This window comes from Phyllobates terribilis, unplaced genomic scaffold (assembly GCF_046119375.1).
Source record: "Phyllobates terribilis strain yellow unplaced genomic scaffold, ASM4611937v1 Scaffold_5__5_contigs__length_657084704, whole genome shotgun sequence".
Classification (NCBI taxonomy): Eukaryota; Metazoa; Chordata; class Amphibia; order Anura; family Dendrobatidae; genus Phyllobates; species Phyllobates terribilis.
In genome coordinates, this window is record NW_027362765.1 from 73,653,696 (window position 1) to 73,670,594 (window position 16,899).

The 16,899-nt window shown below is 41.1% G+C and overlaps 1 protein-coding gene across 1 annotated transcript in view; it reads left to right on the plus strand.

Moving 5' to 3' along the window:
* Nucleotides 1-8,441, plus strand: part of LOC141272064 (uncharacterized) — an 8,491-nt gene extending 50 nt beyond the window's left edge. The window contains exons 1-5 of the mRNA XM_073682372.1: nt 1-126; nt 210-333; nt 417-514; nt 4,265-4,355; nt 6,775-8,441. The exon at nt 1-126 is cut by the window's left edge and continues 50 nt beyond it. Coding sequence (XP_073538473.1) covers nt 103-126; nt 210-333; nt 417-514; nt 4,265-4,355; nt 6,775-8,117 — 1,680 coding nt within the window. The 5' untranslated portion in view covers nt 1-102 and the 3' untranslated portion in view covers nt 8,118-8,441. The remainder of the gene's footprint in view (nt 127-209; nt 334-416; nt 515-4,264; nt 4,356-6,774) is intronic.
* The last annotated feature ends 8,458 nt before the right edge of the window (nt 8,442-16,899 follow it).

Sequence of the window (16,899 nt, forward strand, 5' to 3'; positions counted from 1 at the left end):
GAGGGATGGGGAAGACCCCTGAGTCCAATCACGGGGCCTGCACCTCACCCCCTGATACATGAGGACATCAATGACCAGAAGATCCTAGAACTCACCTACAAGATGATTGAGCTGCTGACTGGAGAGGTGACACTGCTGGGAATGCTGGGACCTTATAGAGTAACGCTATGAAGGGATCGGAGGGATGACTGTATCATTGTATGTGTCAGGTTCCTATAAGGTGTCAGGATGTCACCGTCTTTTTCTCTATGGAGGAGTGGGAGTATTTAGAAGGACACAAAGATCTGTACAAGGACATCATGATGGAGGTTCCTCAGCCCCTCACATCACCAGGTAATAGACAGGACTAAAGACACATGGCTTATAATTATCTGTATGTAAAGAATGAATTCAGTCCCTGTATGTGTTTCCTCCAGTTCTATCCAGTAAAAGGACAACACCAGAGACATGTCCCCGTCTTCTTCTACCACAGGACTGTAAACAAGAAAATCCCAGTGTTCCTCAGTATCATCAGGTAGATGGAGAGAAGTTGTCATGAAATCTCCCCTATGAAGTGTAGAAGTCTGTGAAGGTCTTGTGTTCAGTCTTGTTTTATCCATCAATATTGTACACTGAATGGACAATTCATTAGAGACATAGGAGAAAATCAAATGCCGTATTTTTCGGACTATAAGACACACTTTTTTTCTCCAAAATTTTGGAGGAAAGTGGGGGTTGCGTCTTATAGTCTGATATACATAATTACTGTGGCTGTGGGTGGTGGGGGATGTGGGGGAAGCGACAGTGGCGGAGGAGCGGTGCACAGGAGGCAGCAGCCGCCTGCTGCAGCCTACACTGTGCCCACTACTAAAGAAAATGAATATTCACTGCTCCTCACGCCCATGGGCGTGGGGAGCAGTGAATATTAATTTCCCTTAATAACCGGCACACTGTGCCTGCAGCGCGGCTCCTGGTAAGTATGGCACCCTGTATGTATGGCCCCTCTCATCCCTCACCCCAGTATGTATGGCCCCCTTCATCCCTGTATGTATAGACCCCTCATCCAGGTATGCTTGGCACCCCCTGATCCCCGTCACGCTGCACAGAAAAAAAAACACTCATACTCACCTCCTCTCTCCTCCAGCGCTGCGTCATGCTCTGTGCCGGAATAGTCACTGCTCCCCACGCCGGGACTGCGTGCGTGGGGAGCAGTGACTATTCCGGCACAGAGCATGACGCAGCGCTGGAGGAGAGAGGAGGTGAGTATGAGTGGGTTTTTTTTCTGTGCAGCGTGACGGGGATCAGGGGGTGCCAAGCATACCTGGATGAGGGGACCATACATACAGGGATGAAGGGGGCCATTCATACCGGGATGAGGCATGAGGGGGCCATACATACAGGGATGAGGCATGAGGGGGGCCATACATACAGGGATGAAGGGGGCCATACATACAGGGATGAAGGGGGCCATACATACAGGGATGAAGGAGGCCAATCATACCAGGATGGAGGGTCTATACATACAGGGATGAAGGGGGCCATACATTCCAGGAAGAGGGATGAAGGTGCCATGCATACCAGGATGGGTGTGAGGGGGGCCATACATAACAGAATGAAGGGTGCCATACATACCAGGAAGAGGGATGAGAGGGCCATGCATACCAGGATGGTGGATTGGGGTGCTATGCATATCAGGATGGGGATGAGGGCCACATATTACATGAAGGAGGGGGCCATATAAACCAGGATGGGGAATATTAACAGAATTAGGGGACATTACCCCTATAACAGTGTCAGCAGCAGATCCCCTCCCCCTTAACAGGGCATTATGACCACATTTTTGCTTACATTTTTTTTCTGTTTTCCTCCTCTAAAACCTAGGTGCGTCTTATGGCCTTGTGCGTCTTATAGTCCAAAAAATACGGTAATTAGTTTTCTGTGGATCACATGCAGTGTACACCAACATTATGATGGGAAAATCGAGTGATCCACCAATATTACACAGTGAACGTCTAATTTATTAGAGACAGTCACCTCTTCCATCTGTAACCTATTAGACACATGACCTCGGCGTGCAGCATAAAATGAAATGATCAGTTTTCAGAATGGGAAGATTAAGCAATCTGAATGAGTTCGCATCATTGGTACTAGATTAGCGAGAATTAGGCTGCGTGCCCACTATGCGTTTTTCAAGCGTTTCTGCTGCAGAATTTCCGCAGCGAAAACGCTTGGTAATACGTGCCCCATGGTCCCCAATGATAATCCGCATGTGCTGTTCACATGCTGCAGAAATTACCACTGTGGATTATCATTACGGAAAAATACGCAGCATGTCCATTAGTTTTGCGGACACACATCGTAATTGCCGCCATTGACTTGTATTGAATCGCTTAATATCCGCATGAGTACATGTGCACATGCGGATAGTAAGCGATTCAATGAGCGGATGGTGCCCGGGTCTGGAGAAGAGGAGACTCTCCTCTGGACTCGGGTACCATAGTACCTTTAAAAAAAAAAGAATTTAAAATAAAAAATAAACATTATACTTACCTTCCGATGTCCCCCGGTCTCCTGTATGATGCGTCCTGGCTCCCCGGCGGCTCGCGATGGTGTAAAAGGACCTTTAATGACGTCATGTGACAGGTCACATGACTAAATGACGTCATGAAAGGTCCTTTTACACCACCGTACAAGAGATCGGACACACCGGAGGAGGAGACCGGGGGCCATCAGAAGGTGAGTATAATGTTGTTTTGTTTTGTTTTTTACCATTTTATTCTTTTTTTTAACTATTAACTTGGTCACACTATATAAGTCAATGCCGGTTGCATGGATTTATTATAGTGTGACCAAGTTGTCAAGCACTTTCCAAGTGATGCTAAAATCGCTTGGAAAAGCGTTTGTAACCCGCATGCGGAAATGCATGCAAAAAAGTTTGACAAACGCTTCTACCTGGCAGGAAAAATGCATGTAAAATCCGCATGCGTTTTTCCTGCCAGGGAGATGCGGAAAAAATCTGCCGCATTTCTGCATGGTGGGCACTTAGCCTGAATAGTTCAAAAATTGCCAACCTCGTGGGATTTTTACATGCAATGATGTCAAGAGTATACTGAGAATAGTGTGATAAAAGAAAAACATCCAGTAATATTAAATTTTGTGGATATAAACAACTCATGAGTCATGACTGAAGATATTAAGAATTGTTCTTAGAACATGTGGTGCACCATCATGCAAATTGCAGATGAATACTAATATGTCCGGATGCAGTCATCGTTCCTTAACACAATTGGGCTATAGCAGCAGATGACCAGTTCCGGTGCCATTGCTTTCTAACAGAAACAGAAAGAAAATAAAGCAAAAGAAAGCAAAAATTATGTCACTGAGCAGTAGAAAACATTGTCTGTTTGGATTAGTCCAGATTTCTGAATTAGCTAGGTAACTACAAGAATGCCCACTTTAGTGTCAAATAGATATCGCAAAGAGTTGGAATTAAAATATAACTTTTAATCATCTATATTAAAAAAGATTATTCTCTACAAAAAATATTTTAAAAACAAAACATATATGATAAAAGATTAGCTCAAATTAGCGCTGAAGGTATTGTCATCTGGATTGTCCCGGTTTAGAAGGAATAAAATAAAATAAAAGTAAATATAAAAAAAAGTCCTGGATAATAACATATATATGATATTTCAGAAGAGCAGTGTTGCCTGGCTCTATAGATATCCATATAAATGTCCATATAGATATAAGATATAGTGGGCAGTTCAATTATCATATGAGGGGAACTGGCTCCTCTGTGGTTGCGCTGAAAAAAAGTAGTGCTGGATTCTGTCCCCTTGAAACTGCGGTGCCTGCGGCAGAAAAAAGAAAGAATTCCATTGGTGTCAATAAGCGACCTTATCAGTGGTGATGGAGGTAATTCTCCTTTTGGAAATACATCAGTAGATGTACTTGGTGCTGTATCAGGATGTGCTCCACGCTGTTGCCTCGTGGCCCTACACCTCAGGTGGCGCTCATCCGAGGTCAGATCAGACGGGGTTGTACGAGATGTCCGGATGATACCCGGATGCTCCATGACCGGCTGAGCCTGGTAAGTGACGTCACAATGTGAGGGTGTAAGGTCAGTTATTGACACCTATGGAATTCTTTCCAAAGGTGTCAATAACTGTGTGATAGTGCAGTTATATTTGGTCGTCATGATAACTTAGGATCTTTTCTGTTCTTCTGAATCATTTCACACAACTTCTCAGTCTTTCTGTGACTTTTACAATCTTTGTTTCAGGGTAAAGATCTGCCCCATATTAATACTACAGAGACATATGTGAGGGGTGATGAGAGGTGTAAAGAGGAGATTCCTATAGATAACCGCACAGGTGAGTAGTAATCACTATCTGCAGAGAAGTCACAGATTCTACTCAGTCAATTGCTTCTATTAATACTTTATGTTGATTTTTTAGGATTTGTTATACAGAGCTTTACATGTATATTTTACACTTTAAGATTGTGTCTAAAAATAAAAAGCACATTTTGACTCTATTTTTGCCATAATCTCTTCTGAGTTGCTGCAAAAGGCCATGGCTCCACGGTCAGTATTCGGTCAGTATTTTTTCTCAGGAGTGGGAGCCAAAACCGGGTGAGGAACAATCAGAGAAAAGGCATAATAGAAACAAGTCACCAATTCTGTATTTATCACCATATCTTGGTTTTGTTTCCCACTCCTGAGAAAAAATACTGACCGAATACTGCCCAAATACTGATAGTGGGGCTGTGGCCAAAGAGATATTTCTGTATTCACAGTATTGTTCATCACAGGACACTGTGCTCAGTAGATGCCTCTAAATATAATTTAGAAGATTGTTAGTGTTGGGAACCTCTGATACAGAATGTTATAGAAGAAAACAGAGGACAGAGGCCCCACAGAGACAATAGTTAAGGTAGAATAAGGTAAAGATTTTCGAAATGGCAAAGTCCTGACCTTAATACTATAGAAATGTTGTGAAAGGACCCAGAAAGAGCAGTTCATGGAAGAAAACCTGCCAAACTCCTCTAATCCAATGTAAATGACTAATTGACAGTTGCCAGAACTGTTTAGATGCAGTTATTGATGCACAAGGGGTCACACCAAATATGGAAAGTAAAGTTTCACATACTTTTGCCACTCACAGACATGTGATATTGAAAATTTTTCCTCATTGAAAAAATTACAAGAGTCTAATAAGTTTAACTTATTTATTTGATTTGGTTCTCTTTATCTAAAATCTGATGTACGGTAGCTATATTTCAAACTTATTCAGAAATATGGACAATTTGGAATATTCTGAAGGGTTTACTAACTTTTAAGCACCAGTGTAAGGCTAGGAGACCTACGAAAAAAACAGGGACTGACAACAATAGCATTCAGAGAACTCTGCTGCAAATACTTTTTCAGATAACCGTTTGCTCCCTTATTCGTATTTTTTGCCTAATGTTTCCATTGGCTTGCATGACATATAAAAGAATATAAAAAACTTGTGCTCTTTTCTTGCTTGTTACATTAAAAAGAAATACAAAATCTTACACTTTCTCCAAATATTATGACCTTCCTGCCTCGGCTTTCATTGCCAGATGGCACCACGCTCTTGTTGTCGGCAAAGCGGGGCGACAGTTTATTTATTTTACTAACTAATATAGTGCCATTAATTCCACAGCGCTTTACAGACATTATCGGCACTGTCCCCATTGGGGCTCACAATCTAGACTCCCTATCAGTATGTCTTTGGAGTGTGGGAGGAAACTGGAGAACCCGGAGGAAAACCCCACAAACATGGGGAGAACATACAAATTCCTTGCAAATTCCTTGGTGGGATTTGAACCCAGGACCCCAGCGTTGCAAAGGAACAGTGCTAACCACTGAGCCACCATGCTGCCCTATACAGTTCTTGTTTTATGTCCTCTCGGACTTGAAGTTCTGTCCAGACTGGATGATGCAGAGTTAACTTCTGTCAGTGTTTGCTCTCTGCTGTAAAGTTTGAGTGGGGCTACAAGCTATTTAAGCTCCTGAAACCCTGCTGTCCATTACCAGTTATAATATGATTTGCCTCTGTATACTTGTGCCTTGCTATTCTCCCAGTGGACATTCCTGATTTTTAACATCAGCCTGCTTTTTGACCATTTTCCTTTACAATATTGTCCCTACACTGACCTCCTGGTTCTGACCTAACTACCCGACCATTCTCTTGCCTCTGGTTCTGTTCTTTTGCATAGCAGCTCTTCTTTGGAAGTAATCCAGTGGATCCCCCTTTCAGACCACATTCCTGTACAGGGGCTAAAAGGTGAATGCTGGGGTTTCTCTGTAATCTGCCAGACAGACTGCACTGCGCTAAATTTATTCAAGGTAGCCTTTTTTTACCTGTGGTCTCTAACAGATATGACAATGTGTACCTGACCAGTCTATGCTCCTCACATTTGCTCCATGTTAAAGTGCTTGTACCTGTCAGAGAGTGCAAGAAATGGAATCCACTTTATGATTCTCCTTTGAAAATGTAACTGGAAATGATTGGGACAAACACAGTGAAACATGAACCTACAGAGAAGATGGCTGAAAAAAGAAGTGAAAATTTGAAAGAGCACAACCTGGTGGCCTGACGCCAGGCCCATAAAGTATCGGTTTCTCATTTGTGACCTACTGTCTTAGTCTGTCGATAATTAAATTGTATTACAGTTTGTTTAGAAATGTTATAAAGTACATAGCTATTAATATAATTCCAATGCAGTGATATTTAAAAATAATAAAATCAGTTTTATTCTTGGCAGATTACTGTACCAGGAGCGCCGAGGGACATCTGATATTCCCAGATTTTGCAGCTGATAATCTTAGTAGCACATCTCATACATGTGAAGAACATGTCATTTTCACAAATACTCCTCAACCTCATGTCAGAAAAAATCTGATACCTGAGCCTGTTCAACAGGTTGTCTCTTCTGCTTCATCAAAAACAAATATGCAAAAAGAAAGTCAAAGAAGTGCTGTTGAAAATGAAATAGCTTATATAGGGGAGAAATCATTTTCATGTTCAGAATGTGGAAAATATTACAGTAGTAAATCAAGCCTTGTTACACATCAGAGAATTCACACAGGGGAGAAGCCGTATTCATGCTCAGAATGTGGGAAATGTTTTATTAGGAAAGCAAATCTTGATACACATCTGAAAGTTCACACAGGAGATAAGCTATTTTCAAGTTCAGAATGTAGGAAACGTTATAGTGAGAAAGCCAAACTTGTAATACATCAGAGAATTCACACAGAGAAGCCATTTTCATGCTCAGAATGTGGAAAATCATTTAAACAGCAATCAATTTTAATAGTACATCAAAGAATTCACAAAGGAATCAAGCCAAATTCAAGATCAGAAAATGAGAATGATTTTACACAAAAATATCATCTTACTCATAAGGGAATTCACACAAAGGAGAAGCCATTTTCTTGTTCAGAATGTGGCAAACATTATAGTAGCAAATGCAAACTTAGAATACATCAGACAATTCACACAGGGGAGAAGCCATTTTTCTGTTCAGAATGTGGGAAATGTTTTAATCAGAAAGCAAATCTTGTTACACATCAGAAAATTCATACAGGGGAGAAGCCATTTTCTTGTTCAGAATGTGGGAAGTGTTGTCGTTCGAAATCTGATCTTACTAGACATCAGAAAATTCATACAGGGGACAAGGAATTTTCTTGTTCAGAATGTGGGAAATGTTTTACACTGAAATCAAATCTTGTTAGACATCAGAGAAGTCACACAGGGCAGAAACCATTTTCATGTTTAGAATGTGGGAAAAGTTACACTACTAAATCAAGACTTGTTACACATCAGAAAAGTCACACAGGGGAGAAGCCACATTTATGTTCAGAATGTGGGAAATGTTTTACTGAAAAAGCAAGACTTGATAAGCATCAGAGAAGTCACACAGGGGTGAAACGATTTTCATGTTCAGAGTGTGAGAAATGTTTTACGGAGAAATCAGATCTTGCTAGACATCAGAGAACTCACACAGGAGAGAAGCCATTTTCATGCTCAATTTGTGGGAAATATTTTAATCAGAAAACAAATCTTGTCAAACATCAGATAACGCACATAGGAAAGTACAAGTTATAGTAAAGTTATAGTAAAGTCACACATGTACAAAAGAAAGCAAAAACAATTTGGTGCACTAAATGATTATTAGAACATTTTTACAAATACAAATGACCATTTGTTATTGAAAACTAATAAGTATAAAATAATACATCTATATTTGAATGAAATGTGTGTTTTACACTGCTGTGAAAAATGTTGTCGGAGTATTATGCCACTTTTACGGAATGACAATAAAACATACAAAAACTAAGCCAAAATGGATTTTCCTGGAAAAAATGTTAAGGAACATTCTTTCCAGGGTAATATGACTTGTATATAAGGCAAAATAAATAACCAAAAACAAAAATGCTCATCCACACCTTGGGCTATGTTCACATGTAGGGTTTTTGATGCGGTTTTGCACTTTTGCATTGCTTTCAACGATGAAAAATACATTCACCAGTAAATATAATTTTAACATTTTACTACCTTATCTAGCCATGTGGTGTGAGACATGATCAGACACATCCTGTTTCATTTATGAAGGAAAGACTGTGAAAGACACAGCCTATTTTTACAAGGCCATCAGGCGGCCCTTACTATTGCTAGAGGGCCAACAGTCGTCCCTCACTATAGTTGGAGAGTCATCAGCCGGCTATGCTTTGTTGTTCCCGTTATTAAGGAGTGGGTCTCCTATGCTGTTATTGTGTATGCAGTGACTGCAAGGGTTGCCAAACATTTGGATGCAATCCAATACCCCTTTGAAGACACGTAGAGGAGGGCCTCATAAAAAAAATTGTTCCCAACATTAACCCCTTTACCCCCGAGGGTGGTTTGCACGTTAATGACCAGGCCAATTTTTACAATTCTGACCACTGTCACTTTATGAGGTAATTACTCTGAAACGCTTCAACGGATCCCGCTGATTCTGAGAATGCTTTTTCATGACATATTGTACTTCATGATAGTGGTAAAATTTCTTCGATATCACTTGCGTTTATTTGTGAGAAAATTGGAAATTTGGCGAAAATTTTGAAAATTTCACAATTTTCAAAATTTGAATTTTTATTCCGTTAAATCAGAGAGATATGTTACACAAAATAATTAATAAATAACATTTCCCACATGTCTACTTTACATCAGCACAATTTTGGAACCCAAATTTTTTTTATTAGTGCGCTATAAGGGTTAAAAGTTGATTAGCGATTTCTCATTTTTCCAACAAAATTTACAAAACCATTTTTTTAGGGATCACATTTGAAGTGACTTTATGATAGAAAATACCTAAAAGTGACACTATTCTAAAAACTGCACCCCTCAAGGTGCTCAAAACCACATTGAAGAAGTTTATTAACCCTTCACGTGCTTCACTGGAATTTTTTTCAAATGGGGAAGAAAAAAATTAACATTTAACTTTTTTTCACAAAAATGTTACTTTAGACCCCAATTTTTTTTATTTTTGCAGGGGTAACAGGAAAAAATAGACCCCAAAATTAGTTGGGCAATTTCCCCTGAGTACGCAGATACCCCATACGTAGGGAAAAAACACTCTTTGGGCGCACAGCAGGGCTCAGAAGGGAAGGAGCGCCATTTGACTTTTTGAATGTAAAATTTGCTTGAATAATTAGCGGACACCATGTTGCGTTTGGAGAGCCCCTGATGTGCCTAAACAGTGGAAACCCCCTACAAGTGACACCATTTTGGAAACTAGACCCCACAGGGAACTTATCTAGATGTGTGGTGAGCATCTTGAACCCAGAGGTGCTTCACAGAAGTTTATAGCATGGAGCCGTGAAAATAACATTTTCACATTTTTTTCCACAAAAATGTTTTTCAGCCCCCAGTTTTGCATTTTCATAATACAAACAGCAAAGAAAAGAATTAGCCCTGAAAGGGCTGTTAGTATGATGGTTCTGCTTAAGCACCAGTATCAACAGTATAGAACTATGATTCTTTGTACTGTGCACACACACACTTGGACAAGCACACTCTCCCTCCAATAACAACTGTCACAGAGCTGAGTAATGGCATCAGCGTGCTGATGATTCCTGATGATGTTAGACGGCCAGCCAATACCAGTAATGCCACTACAAAGATGGCTACGGCAATAAAGTTACTCACAGGCAATCAGCGCATGCTTATTGTCTGTGTAATAGGCGTCAAACATGCAAGGCGGGGATTCAAGTTTGAAATCGAGCACTAGCCAATGCTCGCTGAGTAACGAGCACATCTGAGCACCCAGATACTCAAGTGATATTAGAGTATCACCGAGCACGTTTGCTCTTCCCTAATATCAAATCAATCGTAAAACACAAATATAAACCTTTATTCTTTGTCGGGTACAGTTGTTTATCACACTATTAAAACATAAATCAGCAAAAAGTAATTTACGAGTGATATCTTTATTAGCTAACTAGAAACATTATATTTGCAAGCTTTCAGAGCACAGAGGCTCCTTCTTCAGGCAGGTTTACAAAAGTATTTACATAGATTTTTCTGCATAATACGGTACCACAATATATTTTTTTATTGTACATCGATATTAAAATAACATACATAAGCACAGTGGACATGATTAAATTACTGAATTGCAGGGGAATGGAGAAGAAGTGCTAAATAGACATGGGAGAAATGATTTGCAAGACTGATCGCTAGGCCAGGTCAGTAATCTGTGACCACTAGACGGGAGCCCTGCGAATGTCCTTCTGGCATGCCCAGGCGCAAACCACTCCAATAGGAATGAGGTGGTTTAGGAATATGTTCTAGAGAACACAGATTACAAATTATTGCTCTGTATCAAAAACAGTGCTCAAAAAAATAAAGGGAACACTTAAACAACAGAATATAACTCCAAGTAAATCAAACTTCTGTGAAATCAAACTGTCCACTTGGGAAGCAACACTGATTGACAATTAATTTCACATGCTGTTGTGCAAATGGAATAGACAATAGATGGAAATTATTGGCAATTATCAAGACACAATAAAGGAAATTCAGAGGCAATTACGGAGCATCTTGATGCTAATAATCTTTTAATCTCGAACCAACATGGATTCATGAGGAATCGCTCCTGCCAAACAAACCTGATTGACTTCTACGAGGAGGTTAGCTCTCGAGTAGATCAGGGGGAACCAGTGGATGTCGTGTATCTCGACTTCTCAAAAGCGTTCGATAGTGTGCCACATAATAGGTTGGTATACAAAATGAGAATGATGGGGCTGGGGGAACATGTCTGCAAGTGGGTAGCTAACTGGCTAAAGGATAGAAGGCAGAGGGTGGTTATAAATGGAATATTCTCAGATTGGGTAAGCTTCACTAGTGGGGTACCACAGGGGTCTGTACTAGGCCCAATGTTATTTAATATCTTTATTAACGACATAGTCAACGGGATAAATAGTAAAATATCAATATTTGCAGATGACACAAAGTTATGTAAAACAATTAATACAAAAGAGGACAGTGCAGACCTACAGAGGGATTTGGATAAGCTGGGTAGGTGGAGCATTAAATGGCAAACGAGGTTTAACGAGGAGAAATGTAAGGTCATACATATGGGAAGGAAAAATGGAAGTCACCAGTACTCACTGAATGGGAAATCATTGGGGAATTCAGAGATGGAGAAGGACTTGGGCATCTTGATTGATAGCAAACTAAATTGGAGTGCCCAAAGTCAGGCCGCTGCTGTAAGGGCAAACAGGGTAATGGGATGTATCAGAAGAGGTATAGCTGCAAAGGATGAGAACATTGTTCTTCCACTGTACAAAGCACTGGTCAGACCACACTTGGAATACTGTGCTCAGTTATGGGCCCCGATATATAGAAAGGATATAAATGAGCTTGAAAAGGTACAAAGGAGGGCAACAAAATTAATAAAGGGAATGGAGGGACTGCAATACCCAGAGAGGTTGGCAAAACTAGAACTATTCAGCCTGGAAAAGAGAAGGTTGAGGGGGGACATAATAAATGTGTACAAATATGTTAGGGGACAGTATAGATTCTCAAAGCACAATCGTTAACAATCCCGAAAAGTAGGAAGAATGGGAAGCATTTAAGGAAACCAGGATGGATGAACACAGAACTTAAACACATGCTAAAAAGAAAGAAAGAAATGTTTATTAAATGGAAAGAGGGAGGCATATCTAAAGAAGATTATAATGCAGTCTGCAGATCCTGCAGGGCACGTATCAGGTTAGCTAAAGCTGACAATGAATTAAGGCTTGCAAGAGATGTCAAAAGCAATAAAAAAGGATTTTGGGGGTATGTCAAAAGTAAAAGAAAAGTCAAAGATGCTATAGGATTTTTACAGGATGAAAATGGAGAAATGGTAAGAGAGGATGTTGAGAAGGCCGAACTTTTTAATTCCTATTTTGCATCTGTTTTCTCTCAGAAAGAAAATGTAACATCAACTGATCTTCACTGTCCTTTTAAAGGAATAGAGGAATCCAAGTTATCTGTAAACAGAAAGATTGTGAGGAAATATTTAGCTAACATAAATGAGTTCAAGTCTCCAGGTCCAGATGAATTACACCCCAGAGTACTGAAGGAGATCGTAGAAGAAATTTTAGAACCACTCTCCATAATCTTTGAAAATTCTTGGAGAACAGGAGAAGTCCCAGAAGACTGGAGAAGAGCAAATGTTGTTCCTATCTTCAAAAAGGGGAAGAAGGTGGACCCAGGGAACTATAGGCCGGTGAGTCTGACTTCTATACCAGGAAAGATCTTTGAACAAATTATTAAACAACATGTATGTAAGTACATGGATAATAATGAAGTGATTAACCAGAGTCAGCATGGGTTTGTAACTAACAAGTCATGTCAGACTAACTTAATTTCCTTCTATGACAGAATCACTGACTGGGTGGATCAGGGAAATGCTGTAGATATAGTATATCTTGACTTCAGCAAAGCATTTGACAAAGTATCTCACACCATCCTTATTGAAAAAATGACCAAGTATGCAATGGACCAGGCAACTGTTAGGTGGATTCATAACTGGCTTAGTGATCGGACTCAAAGGGTGGTTGTAAATGGCTTCACATCCAGCTGGATGAATGTCTCAAGTGGGGTACCACAGGGCTCCGTCCTGGGACCTGTATTGTTCAACATCTTTATCAATGATTTAGATGAAGGAATTGAGGGTAAACTGATTAAATTTGCTGATGACACAAAGCTAGGAGGGATAGCTAATACTAGAGAAGAGAGAGAGAGGATTCAAAAAGACCTAAATAAACTGGAGCAGTGGGCAGCAACCAACAGAATGGTTTTTAACAGGGAAAAATGCAAAGTACTACATCTGGGCAATAAAAATGAAAAAAGCATATACAGAATGGGAGGAATAGAGCTAAGCAACAGTACATGTGAAAAAGACTTAGGTATACTAATAGATCATAGACTGAACATGAGTCAACAGTGTGATGCAGCAGCAAAAAAGGCAAATACAATTCTGGGATGTATTAACAGAAGCATACAGTCTAGATCACGTGAAGTCATTATCGGTCTTTACTCCTCTTTGGTCAGACCTCATCTGGAATACTGTGTACAGTTTTGGGCACCACATTTTAAAAAAGACATAGACAAACTGGAGCAAGTTCAGAGAAGAGCGACCAGAATGGTGACTGGTCTGCAAACCATGTCCTATGAGGAACGGTTGCAGGATTTGGGAATGTTTAGCTTGCAAAAAAGAAGACTGAGAGGAGACTTAATAGCTGTCTACAAATATGTCAAGGGCTGTCACATTGTAGAAGGATCATCTTTATTCTCATTTGCACAAGGAAAGACTAGAAGCAATGGGATGAAACTAAATGGGAGGAGACACAGATTAGATATTAGAAAAAACTTTTTGACAGTTAGGGTGATTAATGAGTGGAACAGGCTGCCACGAGAGGTGGTGAGTTCCCCTTCAATGGACGTCTTCAAACAGAGGCTGGACAGACATCTGTCTGAGATGATCTAGTGAATCCTGCTTTGAGCAGGGGGTTGGACCAGATGACCCAGGAGGTCCCTTCCAACTCTACCATTCTATGATTCTATGATTCTATGATAGAGATCTTGCCCGGGATTTGTTCAAAAGGAGGGATATTACGGTAACAAGAGGGCATTCACTAAGACTGGAAGAGAAAAGGTTTCAGCACCAGCATAGGAAGGGGTTCTTTACCGTAAGAGCAGTGAGAATATGGAATTCACTGAGTGAGGAGACGGTAATGTCGGATTCACTACACCAGTTCAAGCGGGGACTGGATGCATTTCTAGATACCAGGCAGATTTCAGCATATACTTAAAAATAAAATAAAATAGTAGGTTGATACAGGGATTTATTCTGACTGCTGGTTTCAGAGTCGGGAGGGAATTTTTCCTCAGGTGAAGATTGGCCAAATCATTTGGGGTTTTTGCCCTCCTCTGGATCAACTTTAGCAATTACAGAACTAACAGGTCGAACTTGATGGACGCAAGTCTTTATTCGGCTTTACAAACTATGTTACTATGTTACTATAAAGGAGTGGTTCTGCAGGTGGGGACCACAGACCACATCTCAGTACCAATGCTTTCTGGCTGATGTTTTGGTCACTTTTGAATGTGGGTTGTGCTTTCACACTCGTGGAAGCATGAGACGGACTCTACAACCCACAGAAGTTGCTCAGGTAGTGCAGCTCATCCAGGATGGCACATCAATGCGAGCTGTGGCAAGAAGGCTTGCTGTGTCTGTCAGCGTAGTGTTCAGAGGCTGGAGGCGCTACCAGGAGACAGGCCAGTACACCAGGAGACGTGGAAGGGGCCGTAGGAGGGCAAAAACCCAGCAGCAGGACCGCTACCTCCGCCTTTGTGCAAGGAGGAACAGGAGGAGCACTGCCAGAGCCCTGCAAAATGACCTCCAGCAGGCCACAAATGTGCATGTGTCTGCACAAACGGTTAGAAACCGACTCCATGAGGGTGTCATGAGGGCCCGACATCCACAGATGAGGGTTGTGCTCACAGCCCAACACCGTGCAGGACGCTTTGCATTTGCCACAGAACACCAGGATTGGCAAAATTGCTACTGGCGCCCTGTGCTCTTCACAGATGAAAGCAGGTTCACACAGAGCACATGTGACAGACGTGACAGAGTCTGGAGACGCCGTGGAGAGCGATCTGCTGCCTGCAACATCCTTCAGCATGACCGTTTGACAGTGGGTCAGTAATAGTGTGGGGTGGCATTTCTTTGGAGGGCCGCACAGCCCTCCATGTGCTCACCAGAGGTAGCCTGACTGCCATTAGGTACCGAGATGAGATCCTCAGACACCTTGTGAGACCATATGCTGGTGCGGTTGGCCCTGGGTTCCTCCTAATGCAGGACAATGCCAGACCTCATGTGGCTTGAGTGTGTCAGCAGTTCCTTCCAGATGAAGGCATTGAAGCTATGGACTGGCCCACCTGTTCCCCAGACCTGAATCCGATTGAGCACATCCGGGACATCATGTCTCGCTCCATCCACCGTCACGTTGCAACAGACTGTCCAGGAGTTGGCGGATGCTTTAGTCCAGGTCTGGGAGGAGATACCACAGGAGACCATCCGCAACCTCACCAGGAGCATGCCCAGGCATTGTAGGGAGGTCATACAGGCATAGGGAGGCCACACACAATACTGAGCCTCATTTTGACTTGTTTTAAGGACATTACATCAAAGTTGGATCAGCCTGTAGTGTGTTTTTCCACTTTAATTTTGGAGGTGACTCCAAATCCAGGCCTCCATTGGTTAATAAATTTGATTTCCATTGATGATTTTTATGTGATTTTTTGTCAGCACATTCAACTTTATACAGAACAAAGTATTCAATGAGAATATTTCATTCATTCAGATCTAAGATGTGTTATTTGAGTGTTCCCTTTACTTTTTTGAGCAGTGTATAATGGCTTGAACTGACAATCCAGACCCTGAATACATTTCTTGCTGCTTATATTTATCTTATTCTCCAATTGTACTTTTTGTGAATATATTTCTCAAAACTTATGGTATATTATTGGGATAGTTGTCAAAGCAACAATTTCATTCTCAACTATTCTCATCCAGTGCTGAACATTCTCAAGTCCAATGGACACTGCTTCTCCAGGACATAGATCCAGTTGCATACAATGGAGGAACAGTGAGCGATCAGCTTGTTGCTCCATCATTCAGCCAGCATGTCTAAGTTTGGTGCTACAAGCAATATCATGGTGGCTTCATACAGAATTGGGGAACATGCTATTTTGGAGACACTGTGGCAGCCTCATCATGTATTGGAAGAACTGTGGTTGCTTCATAAGAACACATCATACTGTGTTTTAGAATGCAGGGGGCATCATTGTGTAGGGGAATGTACAGAGAAGGCATCATACTAATATGTACAGTATGTGGGGGTTAAAGTTGGGGTAAAATGTGTAGTTGGAATTGGGGACATTATACTATGTGGAATGCATTATACTTAGTTGAGAGACATTTTGGAGGAGGATGCTGTGGAAGGTGTATCGTAGTGGGTGGAACACTAAGGGGAATCACAGTTTTTGTGTGCCTGCCATAATACATTTCTGTGTTCCTTGTCTTTCAAAAGTACTGAATTATACTCTTCATGACCACACTAAATCATTTTGTTTAGGGGTGAGTGGTTTGAAGGAGTTTTCAATTCAGACTTTTCCTTTGACACCTCATGATTTCTATATACGCCCCGGGTCTCATCTAATTATTATGTCACTTTATTAATTGGATGAGAAAAGCGGGGCATTTAATGGTTACCTTGGCAACTGTCCTTATGTATAGCATCATCATGTCTCCATGGTCAATGTCAAATAGGATGGAAGAGAGCGTCAATAA